Below are 14,249 nucleotides of genomic sequence, written 5' to 3'. Positions count from 1 at the left end.
AGGGACTTCAATGCTGAAGCATAATGTAAATAGCAATAAACAACTGATTTCAACCTCAAATTAGAAAGAAAAATTAAGCCAGGTCTTAATTTCTGGTGTGGTGGTGTAAGCTTGGCGACTCAGAAAACTGAGGCAGGAGGCTTCCAAGTTCAAGGACTGCCTAGGCTACAAAGTAAGTTCACAACCAGTTTGTACAACTTAGTGAGATCTTACCTCAGAATAAAAATGAAAAGAAGGGCTTTGGGAGCCACGAACAACACCACACACAAATAATCCTAACAATGGCACAGAAATGGCACCAGAAAACCCAGTCACAAAGATACAAATCTCTTAAGGGGGTCGACCCCACGTTTCGAAGGAACTTGTGCCAAGAAGCACAACAAGAAAGGTCTGAAGAAGATGCAGGCCAACAATGTTAAGGCCTTGAGCGCACATGCAGAGGCCATGGAGGCCGCTGTGAAGACCAAGATGCCAAAGCGCCCCAGCTGCAAACCCAGCCATTTCTCTTTCATGGTTCACCCCAAGCTTAGGAAGTGGATTAGAAGCTACATGGCCAAAGGCTATGGACTCTGCCAACCAAAACCCAATGTTCAGCTCCAGCTCAGGTTCCCAAAGGTGCCCAGGCCCCTGAGAAGGCCCCACAGAAGGTTCTCCTCTGCCAGTGTGAAGACCGATGGACTGGTGTGAAAACCTACACACTATTTGCAGATGATCAGTACCCTATGCTTACAAATAAACGTGGGGCAAGATCTGTTAAAACAAAACTGAGAAGAGGCCTAGGGATACTGCTCAGGGGTACAGTTCTTGCACAGCATGTGCCAGGTCTCAGGGTTCAGTTCCCAGGGTGGCAGGAACAGAAATAGAACAGTGTAACACAAGACACCAGAGGTAGAGGCAGTCTCTTCTAGGAGCTAGTCAGAAAGAACAATGCTGGAGGAACTTGCAAGCAGCAGACATGAGCACACCCATGTGCAGCTCCTCCGTCCAGGAGCTGCAGGATTCCAACAAGGGTCACTTCCTCAGCAATGCTCATGGAGCTCCAGCATGCCAAGGCTCTTGGCCACTCGAGGATGAAGTTCTCTGCTAGAGACAGCAGGGCCAGATGCAGTAAAGGTTCTGTAGCTCTAGGGAGGCCCAGGGTGCCCTCCTAGAGGAAAACAAAGCCAGATTCACCAGAGGTGTGTGTGTGTATGTGTAGAATATGGCCTCTATATGATCCACACATAGCAATTAATTATTTGGGAGGGACAATATTAGAGACTGAACCTGAGGCCTTATGCATGTTATCCTGAAATTAATTAATCTTTACTAATTTTTCATCCCATAGGGTCTTGTCTATTTCTCCATGCTTTACTTTCCTGCAATACATCTTCTGAAGAAACTGGGCTGCTGGTTGCTCAGAGTGACTCCTGTCGAGTATACAAATGCTCCTTGGTCATCTGTATTTCCTCTAAAGTGCCTTAACTAAAAGGCTTCATCACAGTCAAATTTAATCTGGGAAAAAGGGGCGAGGGTGGGGTGGCACTCTGCCATATTCTCTCTCTCTCTCTCTCTCTCTCTCTCTCTCTCTCTCTCTCTCTCTCTCTCTCTGTTTGTGGCCTTTGATGGTCAATGCTAGGTCCACTGATTCTTTACTGGAAATGGTGAAGCCCCACGGGTGCCCTCAAATCAGACGACTCCAGGCTGCTGCTTACTGACTCTGTCTGTACCTTTGATGTGAATGGCTTTTCTACACCTCCTCTAACAACAACCACATACTGATGGTTCTCAGTTCATTTTTACTTTAATAAAGCCCCTTTGTCTTTCTGGTTTGTCATTTCTAATCTGACCTATCACCTGGGCCCAGGCAGTTAAGCTCACTGTAATGATACAACTCTGATCAACCAGAGGGTAAACTTCAGTATTCATGCTCTGGACCCATGGCTGGAAATTTTGTTTTCTCTGTTACATAGATGGTAGGCTCAGGACTATAGAAACAGATATAAGCAGTTTATATCTTATACCGCCACTCCTGAACTGGCTCCTCTGCTTCCTGCTGAATTCCATACATCTGTGTTTTAAAACACACACTAAGTTAAATCCCATTTTCTGGGTTAAATATCCTTATAAATTATTCTTATACTGACCCTGTCCTCCAAATCTTTACAGCAAGATACTTGATAAAGTAATGGTTCCCTATTCCAGATGAGACACCAAAGAGGTGTCAATTAAACAAAGCAACACAAAACAACAAATAGATGTATCTAGTGGAAAAGCTGGGCAAGGACTGATCGACTGTGATGCTGGGGCTGGAACCCAGTGCCTTATGTGTGACAGACAAGTGTCCTCCCACTGAGCTACAGCTCTGCCTAAGAGATCATAAATGTTCAAAGGAATCTGAGAGCTGGGATTTGACTAGAGAACTGTCCTGCATAAGACCCTGGGTCTTACCTAACCTGGGAGGGCGGGGGGAGTGGAAGCACTTGGATTATTTTAAATTAACAGGGCTAGTGAAGGAGCAGAACAAACTCCATTTTGAGAAAGAACTCCATGTTAGTGAGGGCCTAATTTTGTGTGTGTGTGTGTGTGTGTGTGTGTGTGTGTGTGTGTGAGAGAGAGAGAGAGAGAGAGAGAGAGAGAGAGAGAGAGAGAGAGAGAGAGAGACTGTAGCCCAGCGAAGTCATAAACATTCCCAAGAAACCGTGTCAGCCCTGGTCAGAGTGACCGAACAGGGTGTCTAAACAATACCTGCTTGCTTCAAACATCCTTGTCGGTATCTGACTAACTACTGTTTTGAAATTCTTGTCTGTTGACAGCTGCTGTTTTTGAAATTTCCTTATACCCCAACCAATGAATTCAAAGATTGTATACTTTTACCCAATTATGAATTGCCAAGGCTCGTGCCACCCTGCCTGGAGTTTTTCCCTATAAAAATTCCTTACCCTGAGGGCTCGGGGCCGTTTTTCCTCACCTGCTGCATGGGTGAGTTGGATTATGGTTCAAGCTAGCTTGTATGCAATAAACCCCAGGGTATTTGCATCAGATGCCAGTTCTGTGATGGTCTCGTTTGGGGATTCTGTGTGATGTGGGCACAACACTAGAACTTAATTTCGAGTAGTCCGAGGGGCTGCTGGAGTGTGGCGAAAACTCACACCAGGAGCCATGGCCCTGTAAAATCAGCACGAGTTTCCATTCTGCCTCAGGATACATTTACTTTCATGAGAACATAAGCTCCTCTTTTCCTTTGCACCAGCACTAACGACTGTGTGAGCAGAGAGCACCCTGTTTGTCCTAGGCCTCCACACAAACCCCGCCACCCCACGTGACCTGGAAGACATGCCTACCCTATATGAGAAGGACACAGAACAATCCCATGCCTTAAGTTCACAGCAGAAAAAGGAGGTCACTAAAGAAATTTTCTGATTTCTTTTGGTGAGATTAGAAACTGACATGTTCTCTTGGATTTATAAACGGCTTAATATTCACACTGATGAACAACATGTTAGGCATTCGGGCACGGCCAGCAGCTAGGAAATCCCAAGCATGTCCGTTTTGTGTCAAGGACAAGGATGTCCTATTCCCAGCACAGATTCCCCTGGGCATCACGTGACTGGGTTAAAAAGATGGGCTCCCACGGGCTCAAGAGATGACTCAGTGTTTAAGAGCGTGGTTACTCTTCAAGAGGACCCAGGCACAATTCCCAGCACCCACACAGCAGTTTACAACCATCCACAACTCCAGTTTCAGGGGATCCAACGCCTTCTTCTAGCCTCTGCGGGCACCAGGCACGCACGTGGTGGATAGATCGCCTGTCCTCTTAGAGCTAGCTGTCCACTGGTGTCTAACAGCTAAGAGGAACTACTGAGCACTGGAAATGTGGCTAGTATGAATGATGAACATTGCATCAGATTAAAATTTAGTTAATAAAAAATTTGAAAACCGATACTCGATTTAGACAAAGCTTTTACAAAATGTTCTGGAACAATCTGGATATGTAACTATATTTTTCAATTGTAAGTGTTATGAATTCCTAAAGAAGATCAAGTCATCTAGTGAAAATTTAGTGTGCTACCCAAGGTGTGTTCTAGTCAAAAGGCACTTAATTTAGTCCAAAGAAAGATCTCAACCAGATGGGCACAGTGGGACGTGCCTTTAATCCCATTAAATCAGCACAGAGGAGATGGAGGCAGGGGGTCTCTGTGAGTTCAAGGCCAGCCTGATCTACATAGCGAGTTTCAAGGTATACAGTGAGACCTTGTCTCAGAAAAAAACAACAATCACAAAAGGGTAGGGTCATAATCAATATCAATATTTTAAATTATAATTTATTATGTAGAAATATTAATAGATATATTTAGTAAATAAAATAAAACACTGGGTCAAAAATAGTGTCAAACTACTTTCACCTATGATTTCTTTAAAAAAAATCTGGCTACTTAGTGAAAAATGAGGCTATGAATTTGAAGTAGAGCATGGATGGCTATGCGCGAGGCTTTGAAGGAAGGAAGGAGGAGAAATGTTATTAAATTATAATCTCAAAATTTAAAAATCTGGCTGTTAAAAAAAACATAAAATCAGTATGTGGCTTACACTGTTTCCACTGGATGGTGCTGATTTAGACAAAGGTTTAAAAGCAAAAGCTTCCTTTAAAATGCATTGTGTGCCAGCTCACGGGCCACACTTCTGAGTGCTGTTGAGTATGTACTTTGCACAAGCCCAGTAGACAGCACGTGGAAAATGCCCGGGATGCTTAAAACTACGACAACAAATGTCTAATAGAACACAGAAAAGCCTTAAGAGCATGCTTAGAAACGTTAGAGTAAATGGCTTTTTTAATAGCAACAATTTTTAAAAAACGAACTTCTATTTATTATGAACATTCTGCTCTTGCCACGCCAAAAGAAATACATAATTAGTAGTATGAGTAATTAGCTAGTTGGTGAGCAGATGGCACGGATGAAGGACGGCACCTAAGGAGGAGGTGCAAATGGAAACGGCAGGTGTCTAACCAACAAGCCTAGGAATGCCAGCACCACCAGTTACATCATCATGTGAATTCAGCCAACTGCACACACAATGTGGAGATAAAAAAATCAAAGTAACAGACTTCCCACTGTACTTCAGAAAGCAGAGCTGGGGGTGGGGCGGGGGTGGACCCTGTGCACAGCCGTCACCCGCCACCCACTCAGCCACTGCAGCTCGATGCCTACCTGTAACAAACACTCTCTGTGCAGGGGTTGTGAGCCCGGACAATGACAAAAACATGCTGAAAGTGAGAGCGGATGTTTTTCGGGCTAAATGGTTGTGCTCCAGGCTCTTGGAAAACTACTGTCACAATGTCGTTTCCAATGTGCCGCTTCCTCAGGAGCTACAAGAAAACAAGCAAGCACCAACGTAAGTGCCGACACTCGGGAGACACCTTCCACCATTCCCTACACCGAAGGCATTGATGCCACATCAGCCTGTACCAGGGCAGGCCCTTTTTAGCCTTGTCCTAGCATCCTCTCCAAGGAATAAGATGGAAATGAATATTCTAAAAATTTGTATAAAGGATACAGCCGTTCAAACAGATCTAACTAATATCTGGCATGTCCAATCCTCAGTTTCTATAGCAACAACTGTGTTCCGTTCTCAGATAAGAAACGTGCCATTGGGGAAGATTTTTGGAGACGAGGAATGGCTGAAGCAGTTATAACACAATCACATCATGCTTTTACAGGAAATGAGGAGGAGGGGTTCTCCTGGTAGAAAGTTTGTGCCCCGTGTTGGGAACACAGAAATTAGTACTGCTCCACAAGTAGCACCAGTTTAAAGGCAGGTGAGGTTTCAGGTTTGAACAGCATCCTAGTTACAGAGTCCCTTCAGACCACCTTCTGATTTATGCATTACACATTCTGTCATGGTTGTCAAATTCAGGAACCTCAAGCCAGTCCAGTGCCTTCTGAGGGGCTTCTAATAGGATGTGATTATCCTATGTGAGGTTTGTGCTTCTCATCCTTGCTTTATGGAAGTTCTTCAAAGAGCAAAATGATTAAATATGGCACCAACTAACTATGCTACACACAAACCTGAACTTATACAACTTACTTTTTTATTTAAATTCTCCAGGGACATAGAAACATGTCAATCACATAAAATCAAGAACCTCGTGCTGGCTGATGGCTGGGGACAGTAGCTTTTTAGATTTAAGTTAGAAATCTGGAGAGAAATACACTTTCAAAAACAAAATGTGTATTACTTTGTTTTATGGTGTGAGTGTTCTGTCTACATGTATATCTGTGCACTACAGGCATGCCTGATGCCTGCAGAGGCCAACAGAGGGTGTTGGATCTCCTGGAACTGAACTTAGAGATCACTAAGTCCCCAAGGGGGTGTTGGGAACTACATCCAGATCCTCTGGCCGGGCAACAAGTTGCTGAGACAACTCTCAAGTCCTGGGAAGCACACTTTTAACCTAGGGAATTGGAAAGCATTCCAAATTATTCCCCAGCAAAGCAGTTTACTTCATTTCTAAGCATCAGATACTATGTCTTATGTTAAATGTAAAAAAGTTGTATTTATGTTTAAATACATGTGAATTATTTTAAAAAGATAAGCTTTTAAAATACATTTCTAAGTATAAGGTTATTTACATAGAAGGAAACTAATTAATTAGCTAAAGAATGACAAATTCTTAGTGTGTAACAGCACAGATTACTTTCCCATTTTAATTTGGAACTGCAGTATTTTTGCCTTTATTGACTGCCCAAGTTAAACCAGTTTATAGTTGCCCACGGAAATGTTAGCTCACTCAGCACGTCAACAGCTAAACCTCGAACTGAACAGGGAACTCTGACAAATCTCATATTCAAAGGTCATTCATTAACATTCTGACGACTGGTCGGAGTGAGTTTACCTTCTTAGACTGTGACTTCCACCTACAAGTCCACACACTGTCCACAGACTAGGTCAGAGCTCATCTTCAGAGGGCTTCCTGCAGATTTACGGCTGGACTCACCATTTTGTTTCCTATTTTTGAGTACTTGGGTACTCGGGAAAGGCAAAGTTCTGTCTCTTAGGCTTGTGATTGACCCCAAGCAGTGAGGGGTGAGGTTAGCTGAATGATGGGCAGATCTCTGTGAAGGAGCACCGATTCATTCAGCAGTACAGCGGAGAAAGTAAGAAAATATCCACACCCACTGCAGAGTCAGGAGTGACTGGAGCAGCCAGCAGTGGGTGTGGAAGGAGAGACTGTTCGCTCCTGGCTTCTTCTCAGTTCAGTCTGGCCTCATTAATTTTGAAATACTTTCCCAAACTGTAACTGCCAGTACTGTCCACACAGTTTCCACTCCCTCCACGGCACTCTGTCACATCCTGGTGACGAGGTATTGTGCCTCTGATCTCTGCAGGACTTGATGCATTTGTACTTGGCATTATTGATTCTATTCCTTGCCATTTCCTAATGAAGAAAGAACATGGCTGTGGACCCCACTGACACTTTCTCTGCCATTTCTTCCTGTTGTGCTCAATTCCCTTTGGATTATCAACAAAACATTAGTACTTTTCTGCTTTAAGCCCTGGCCTCTTGAGAAGAATCTTCACCCACTTGTGTAGATTTCTCTGCAACCCTGCAGAGTCATCCAATCACCGTGATTTCAACCTCTCTTCAGACTGCATGAAAACCTCCATCCCCATGTGAAAAGCAAATGATTAATTCACAAAGCTCTCCAGCTGGCTGTTAACCTCGAATTCGAGTCTCTTCATTTGTTTTCGGCTCACTTGCTATTCCTTGCTTCCAGAAAGCACAAAGCTTCCTGCTGCTGTGGCAGGTGCAACACTAAATTCCGGCTGCAGATTTTACAAACGTGCCACTTAGGCCTCTGGGGGAAATGCAGGAAGTAGAAACACAGATGAGAGAGCATCTCTTACCTGTTGCTTGTTGTTAGGTGTGTACGGCAGCATGGTAGAGACATGAAACATAATTTCATAGTCTTTGTAGGTTGTGTACAGAGAGTGGGTTCCAGTGGAGTCAGCTATGGTTAAGAGAAAAGAACACATAACCAATGAGATGACTACAGGAGCAGGAAAAGTAATCCACTTAAGAGGACAACCTTGAAAAATGACAGTAAGAGTCCAGAGAAGGCCTGTGACAGGTGTTATTACTCTAATTTTTAAATACCCAATTCTCTACTGCAGTCCTATGAAGTCCAAAGACCGGATATTTTCTCAGAATAGATGTTTTCTTAGAATATTTACGAGTGCATAAACTATTCTCAAACAAACAAATTGGGTCTAGAAACAGAGCTCAGTAGATAAAATGCTTGACCCACAAGTGAGAGGATTCCCAGTGGTGGCCTGCTGTGATTCTAGCACTCAGAACAAGGAGATGGGGATCACCAGAGCAAGCAGAGTAGCAAATTCTGGGGTCAATAAAAGACCCAGACTCAATATATATAAAGTGGAAAGTGAGCAAGGGGAACGCCCAGTGTCAAACCTCTGGCCTCCACACTCTCACAAATTTATATTCAGGTATGCCTGCATTCATTCACAGATGTAAACTCTCTCTCTCTCTCCTCTCTCTCTCTCTCTCTCTCTCTCTCTCTCTCTCACACACACACACACACACACACACAAACATATGTACATGTATGTATAAATATGCATGCAAAAATAAAAATAAAAGTTAGCTACCAAATAATTTAAAATGTTATTGCCAGGAATGGTGGTGTACCTCTGTAATCCTTGTACTTAAGAGGTTGAGACAGGAGCATCACAAGTTCATGGCCACCCTGGGCTACACTGATATTGCTAAGTAGAGCAGTCATGAGCATAAGTAATATTATTGTCAGCAGATATAGTATCAAATGTCTGTTTTCTATTGGCAATAAAACCAGGTGATTGGTTGTCTACACTTAAAACTGAGGGAAATGCTAAATTCATTCTAGGGTAAGTAAAAGTAAACAAACAAAAATTTCCCACTCACCTTCATGGATATTGAGAACCTATTTCTTAGTATTTCCAGTTCAATCAAGATAGTAAGGGATTAACACTGGACAGCAAGGGTGCAGGAGGACCCTCACATTTTAAAGGTTTGAAAGCATGCTGTTACTTTCCCTTCCCCTAAGGAAAAACCACCACTAATGCCTAAATACAAACGATTTCCCAATCAGTGTGCCCACAAACACCCATAATAAGAGAAAAATAGTCAGTTGAAAGGGACTGTTGAGACTCAGAGGTCCTGGATTCAGGGGTCACCCAGAGAACCTAAGAGCATGTACTCTGGGTAAGCTGGAGCCACCAACCACAGTTTTGAGGACAAGAGTTGACTGCACTTGAGGGGAATGGCACCTGGTGTGTTTTTAGTGAAAAAATAGAGCAAGACAAAGTCACTGGCATGCATAAGAGGCAGCAGTTGTCAAAATCAGCACACAAGCATTAGTGGGGGAGCCTGTTTAAAAGCAAACTCCCAGACCACAGTGGATAGCCAGTCTCAAAAGGAGTCTAGGTCCCTCGGATGCAGGAGTTTCCACTGTGTGGAGAAACTGCTCCAAGCAGACTACGATGAGACTCATGGACAGATTAAAAACATGATCCAGAGCCTGGAGCTTTAGGCTAGAGCTTACTGGAGGATCTTCATTTTGAAGCTCATGAAAAATGCAAAGAAATAAGCTAAATATAGAACAAACCAAAGATGACTTTTCAAAATTGCAAAATACATAACATGTAAGTACTCAAGAAAACAAAATCTCATAAATGTTAACGACTACCACCACAAGTGACAATTACTACAACCAAGTGTCTTTCTCAACTGCTCAAGGCTGGTCTTAAGTATGAAGAACTCATCTATATAGTTAGAAGCCTGCTATAAATATCTGCCAATCAACCTGCTATAAATATCTTGCAAGACTTTGAGGTGAATGTGGCAGCTCTGATGTGTTCCAAGCTGATTTTAAGCAAAATCAATGAATTAGAAAATCTACTCGGCCACTGGCATTTACTACCTGCATTCGCTGTCCAGGCATGGATACCAGAAAGGAAACGTTGTACGGGTAACACTTTGCTTTTTCTACTTTTAGTCCGTTCTTTTTCTGAACACTTTTTATTTTCTGTAATGGATTCTGCCTGACCAGCCCTTTTCTTAGCATCTTTAGAAATTCCACAGCATGGCTAATATTTTGGACAGTTTAAAAATGGTTTCAAGAGGTTAGAGGTTCAAAACAATGAGAACTTCCTGTCCCAGAAAAAAGTAACTCCTCAGTCCTGAGGTTACAAGTGCACGATTATAAAAACACGATACAAATGCAAATACTGCCAGGGAGAAAAGAACGTTTGCAGACCTACCAAGATACAAAACTCAGTGTTCTTGCTGTGCTTCTAGAGAGTCAGAAACCATCCAAGTTCTTAAGAGGATGGCAATCTGGGAAATGTAAACAGAGTTGTTTTAGATCAGGATGCAGAGCATGCAGAGTGAGAAACCGCAACGTGAAAATGTACTTGTAGAGGAAGCCATGAAAGCCAATGCAACTCCACAGCACAGCTGGATGGGCTCGATTCTTAAACAGGAAATCTACCCAGACATTCCGTGTCATCCACCTCCAACTCACACCATCTGTGAGCTGCACACAGTGAGGAACACTGCCACACTCAACAATTATGTCACAAAAAGGAGATCCATTAGCTGGTAGAGTAGGGTTCATCTATAATCCCAGAACTCAGCAGACTCAGAAGGGAGGATCTCACTTAGAGGACAGTTTGGGTCACATGGAGATTTATTTTTCTCAAAATCTCAAATAAAACTTCTGTTATTCAAAGCAGATGATACTAAGATAGGGAATGAACAAGGGCTGATAAGAATGTCCACTGTATAAGACCGTAACAAAGCAGTACCGCACTGCCACACTTTGGGAGGGTAGGGAAGATGGCCGTCAGCAGCAGCATTTCCACTTGAAGGGGCTTCAAGTCTGCAGAAGCAGTTTCCAGGCACAGCCAACGCCACTGACCTCCTGACTGCTGACGTAACTCAGGCTTTTTAGTAGTCAGAGGCTTGGACAATAATGGATGTGTGACTCTGAATGAGGAAAAAGTGACCAGGCATTCAAACAACTTTTCCTGGAACGCTAACGGCAAGTCAAGACAAAGTAGGTGGCAGGGACATAAGCTTACCTGGCTTTTGGAAACTGTCTAGCTTCAAATACCTATGGAGGGTGGAGGTGTCACTGGGTGAGAGAGTGCTTGTCTGAAATGTGAAGCTCTGGGTTTGAGCCCCAGTGTCCCAATATGTAAATAAATGAATATCCATCATGGTGGCTTGAAAGAGAATGGCTCCATGGACTCATGGTTGAATGCTTGCTCCTCTGTGGGAATAATAAGGATGTGCTGGACATGGCTATAATTCTTACCTAGTTTGAAATACCACAATAGTTAAGTAGCCGTTCGTTTAAAATCTCTGTACTAGAGTCAGACTTCACACGCATGTAACCTTCCCTCGGGATCTGGAGATGCTGAAGTCAGTGTGCAGAGGCACAATGGGAACTGGGCATGCTCTTCTAGAACAATGGTGTGGCTCTGAGACATTTTAGACTCTGGGGTGTATTTCACTCATTAATAAGGTGGTCATTTCTCTGTTGTTTGGGATTCTCCCTGTTGTGGGGGTTAGGTAAAACAGTATAAGAAAGGGCTAGCCCATAAGACCCTCAGTAAACGTCTTGGATGGAATTTAAATTCTAAGTCCAGCAAAATGACTCAGCAGCTAAAAATACATCTACCTGACCATCCCAGTTCTATTCTTAGGACCCACATAAAAAAGCCAGATGCAAGAGCACACATCTGTAATCTCAGGCAAGGTGGGAAGTGAGGCAGGAGACCATTGTACACAGCACAGCAGAACTGACGACAGTGACCTTGCCTGAACAAGGCGAAGGGGAGAGATGACTCCCCAGTCTTCCTCTGACCTCCATACAGGTCTGCCACTTATGCCCGTGTGTCCACGTCTCTCTGTCCCTGTCTCTCACACGCACATACACGCACCAAAAATATTAAATTTAAATTTTTGTTAAGAGTTAAAAGTGTAGTTTCCTTAAACGGCACCTTCTTCTCTGTGTAGTTTTCACTCAGTGTCTAGAACTCTGAATGGCTCTATGTGCCGTATACCTTTCCCCATTTGGTGTAGGAGGCCCCTTCTGTTTGTGTGTGGCTTTCATTGGTTAATGAATAGAGAAACTGCCTTGGCCTAGTGGATAGGGTGGAACTTAGGTAGGTGGAGAAAACAGAACTGAATGCTGGGAGGAAGAAGGGCAGAGTCAGAGAAGCCATGGATCCTCTGCCTCAGACGGACACTGGTTAGAATCTTCCCAGTAAGCCACTGCCACCTGGCAATATACAGATTAATAGAGATGGGTTAAACTAATATGTAAGAGTTAGCTAATAAGAAGTTAGAGCTAATAGCCAAGCAGTGTTTTAATTATTACAGTTTCTGTGTGGTTATTTTGTGTGTAAGCTAGCAGGGCAGCCAGGACAAACAAGGGGCCCTCTCTTTGCAACACCCACTGACGCTCATTCCTAATAAAGAAGGATTTTTTATTTTCTAAAGATTTATTATTTTATTATGGCGGTTTTGCCTGCATGTATGTGAGTACACAACATATGTATCTGGTGCCCCTGAAATGCAAAAGGGCACAGGATCTCCTGGAACTGCAGTTTTGAAGGTTGTGAGCTGCCATGTGGATCCTGGGAGCTGAACCTGGATCTTCAGGAAGGGCAGCATGTCCTCTTAACCACTTCTCCATCTCTCCAGCCCCCAAGGTTCTATTTTCTTTATAAAGCCTGAGTAAATCTTGTCTGAACCATCTCAGCTGGCCTTAGACACAGCTGAAACGCGTAGGGTAGCACAGGCCCTGCAGGTGCATTAGTGAGGGCGGGGCCTGAGGAATGCTTCACAAAGGGGCTCAGAGTCCCCGCGTGCTGACTTGACAACCAAGTCTCATTCAGGAACTGTCCATAACCACAGCTTAAAGTGAGTAAGTAAGCGGCGTGGTGAGTTTTTCTCTTTAGTGTGTGTGGGATTACCCAGAGTCTTTGCCAACCACATCAGGGAACAGAAAGAAGGCCAAAAGATTCACTGCTAAACACTTCTTCAGAGAGCTCTTCCAGCCAACGTCATAGTCATCTGAGGCCCACTTGTTTACTGTAATTCTCTAATTCTGGGATGAGAAAATGATTTTGTAGAGATGAGGACGAAAGAGAAGAAATGGCTCTACTGTTTTCCCAGGCTTTCCTCTCCTGACTCTCTTGGTTCACAGCAAAATAAAATCTCAACCCAGTTAGCACATGATGAGTAGAATTGTCTCAGCAGACAGTGTGGGTGTGCAGAGTTCAAGGGCACCGGGGAGGGAAGGTCAGAGACTGAAGGCCAAGCCCTGGGTTCACGGTCATGCCTTCACTAAACACTTTATTAACCAACCATACCACCAGAACTGGCATATTTCCCTAATGCCTATTAGCTATCCAGCCACTGCATGTAAATGTATCCAAAATCAATTTAGCTAGCAGCTTGTGGGGCTTAACTAAGATGGCATGCATAGACAGACAGACAGACAGAATGAATGGATGAATGAGAATGAATCTAGAGCTTTTTTCCTCAGTCACAATTCTCACTATAAACTAGAAAAATTGATAAAATATGCAAACCAACTGGTTTTGAACATTCAACAGAAGACAATATTAGATGGCTAGGAGTCCCTGAGGTGGGAGGTGGTAACAAGGAAGTAAGGTGTGCTCTATCTATAATGTCCCCAGTTCGGGGGGGGGGGTCACAGGGGAGGCCCTGAGGGGAAAGCTGCTATAGGTGGAGTTCAGAGTCTAAGGAGACTGATACCCAAGAGGAGGAAATCTCAGAGCCTGAACAAGGTACCCTTGAGTACTGAGCTGGGAAACACATTGCATATGTACAGGGTTATTTCCTGAAAACCAAACAAGGAAAATAATTAGGGCAAGAGCTATCAGCTAATTATACACCAAACAGTGGTCACAGTTCAGAGTTGGAAGACAAATGAATTCCAAACAGACACACTGGAGACACCCTGTTCAACAGGATGGTAGTCAGGTCACAACACATACCTCAGGAATACCACAGCAGTCACCAAGCTTAACCAAGACCCAGGAAAACCAAGTTAATCCTTGGGGAGTTCACTAACGTCAACACGAACCCAGCACTTCAAGGACAATAAAATCTAGACACTTGGTGACCATAGTCACAAAATGCAGCACCTCATATATAATCAGCCAGGTGAAGT

At 43.6% G+C, this 14,249-nt stretch overlaps 1 protein-coding gene across 10 annotated transcripts in view; it reads right to left on the bottom strand.

Moving 5' to 3' along the window:
• Window positions 1–14,249, bottom strand: part of Sipa1l1 (signal induced proliferation associated 1 like 1) — a 280,284-nt gene that overhangs the window by 62,106 nt on the left and 203,929 nt on the right. For all 10 annotated transcript variants that reach the window (XM_050164486.1, XM_050164489.1, XM_050164478.1 and 7 more), the window contains 2 exons: window positions 7,888–7,991; window positions 5,190–5,347 (listed from right to left, as the gene is read on the bottom strand). In XM_050164486.1, coding sequence (XP_050020443.1) covers window positions 5,190–5,347; window positions 7,888–7,991 — 262 coding nt within the window. The remainder of the gene's footprint in view (window positions 1–5,189; window positions 5,348–7,887; window positions 7,992–14,249) is intronic.

The sequence above is a fragment of the Alexandromys fortis genome, unplaced genomic scaffold, assembly GCF_014885135.2.
Source record: "Alexandromys fortis isolate MF-2015 unplaced genomic scaffold, M_Fortis_MF-2015_v1.1 scaffold_159, whole genome shotgun sequence".
In the NCBI taxonomy this organism is placed as follows: Eukaryota; Metazoa; Chordata; class Mammalia; order Rodentia; family Cricetidae; genus Alexandromys; species Alexandromys fortis.
Note: the sequence above shows the minus strand (reverse complement) of the source record. Positions and strands in the feature narration are given on the sequence as shown.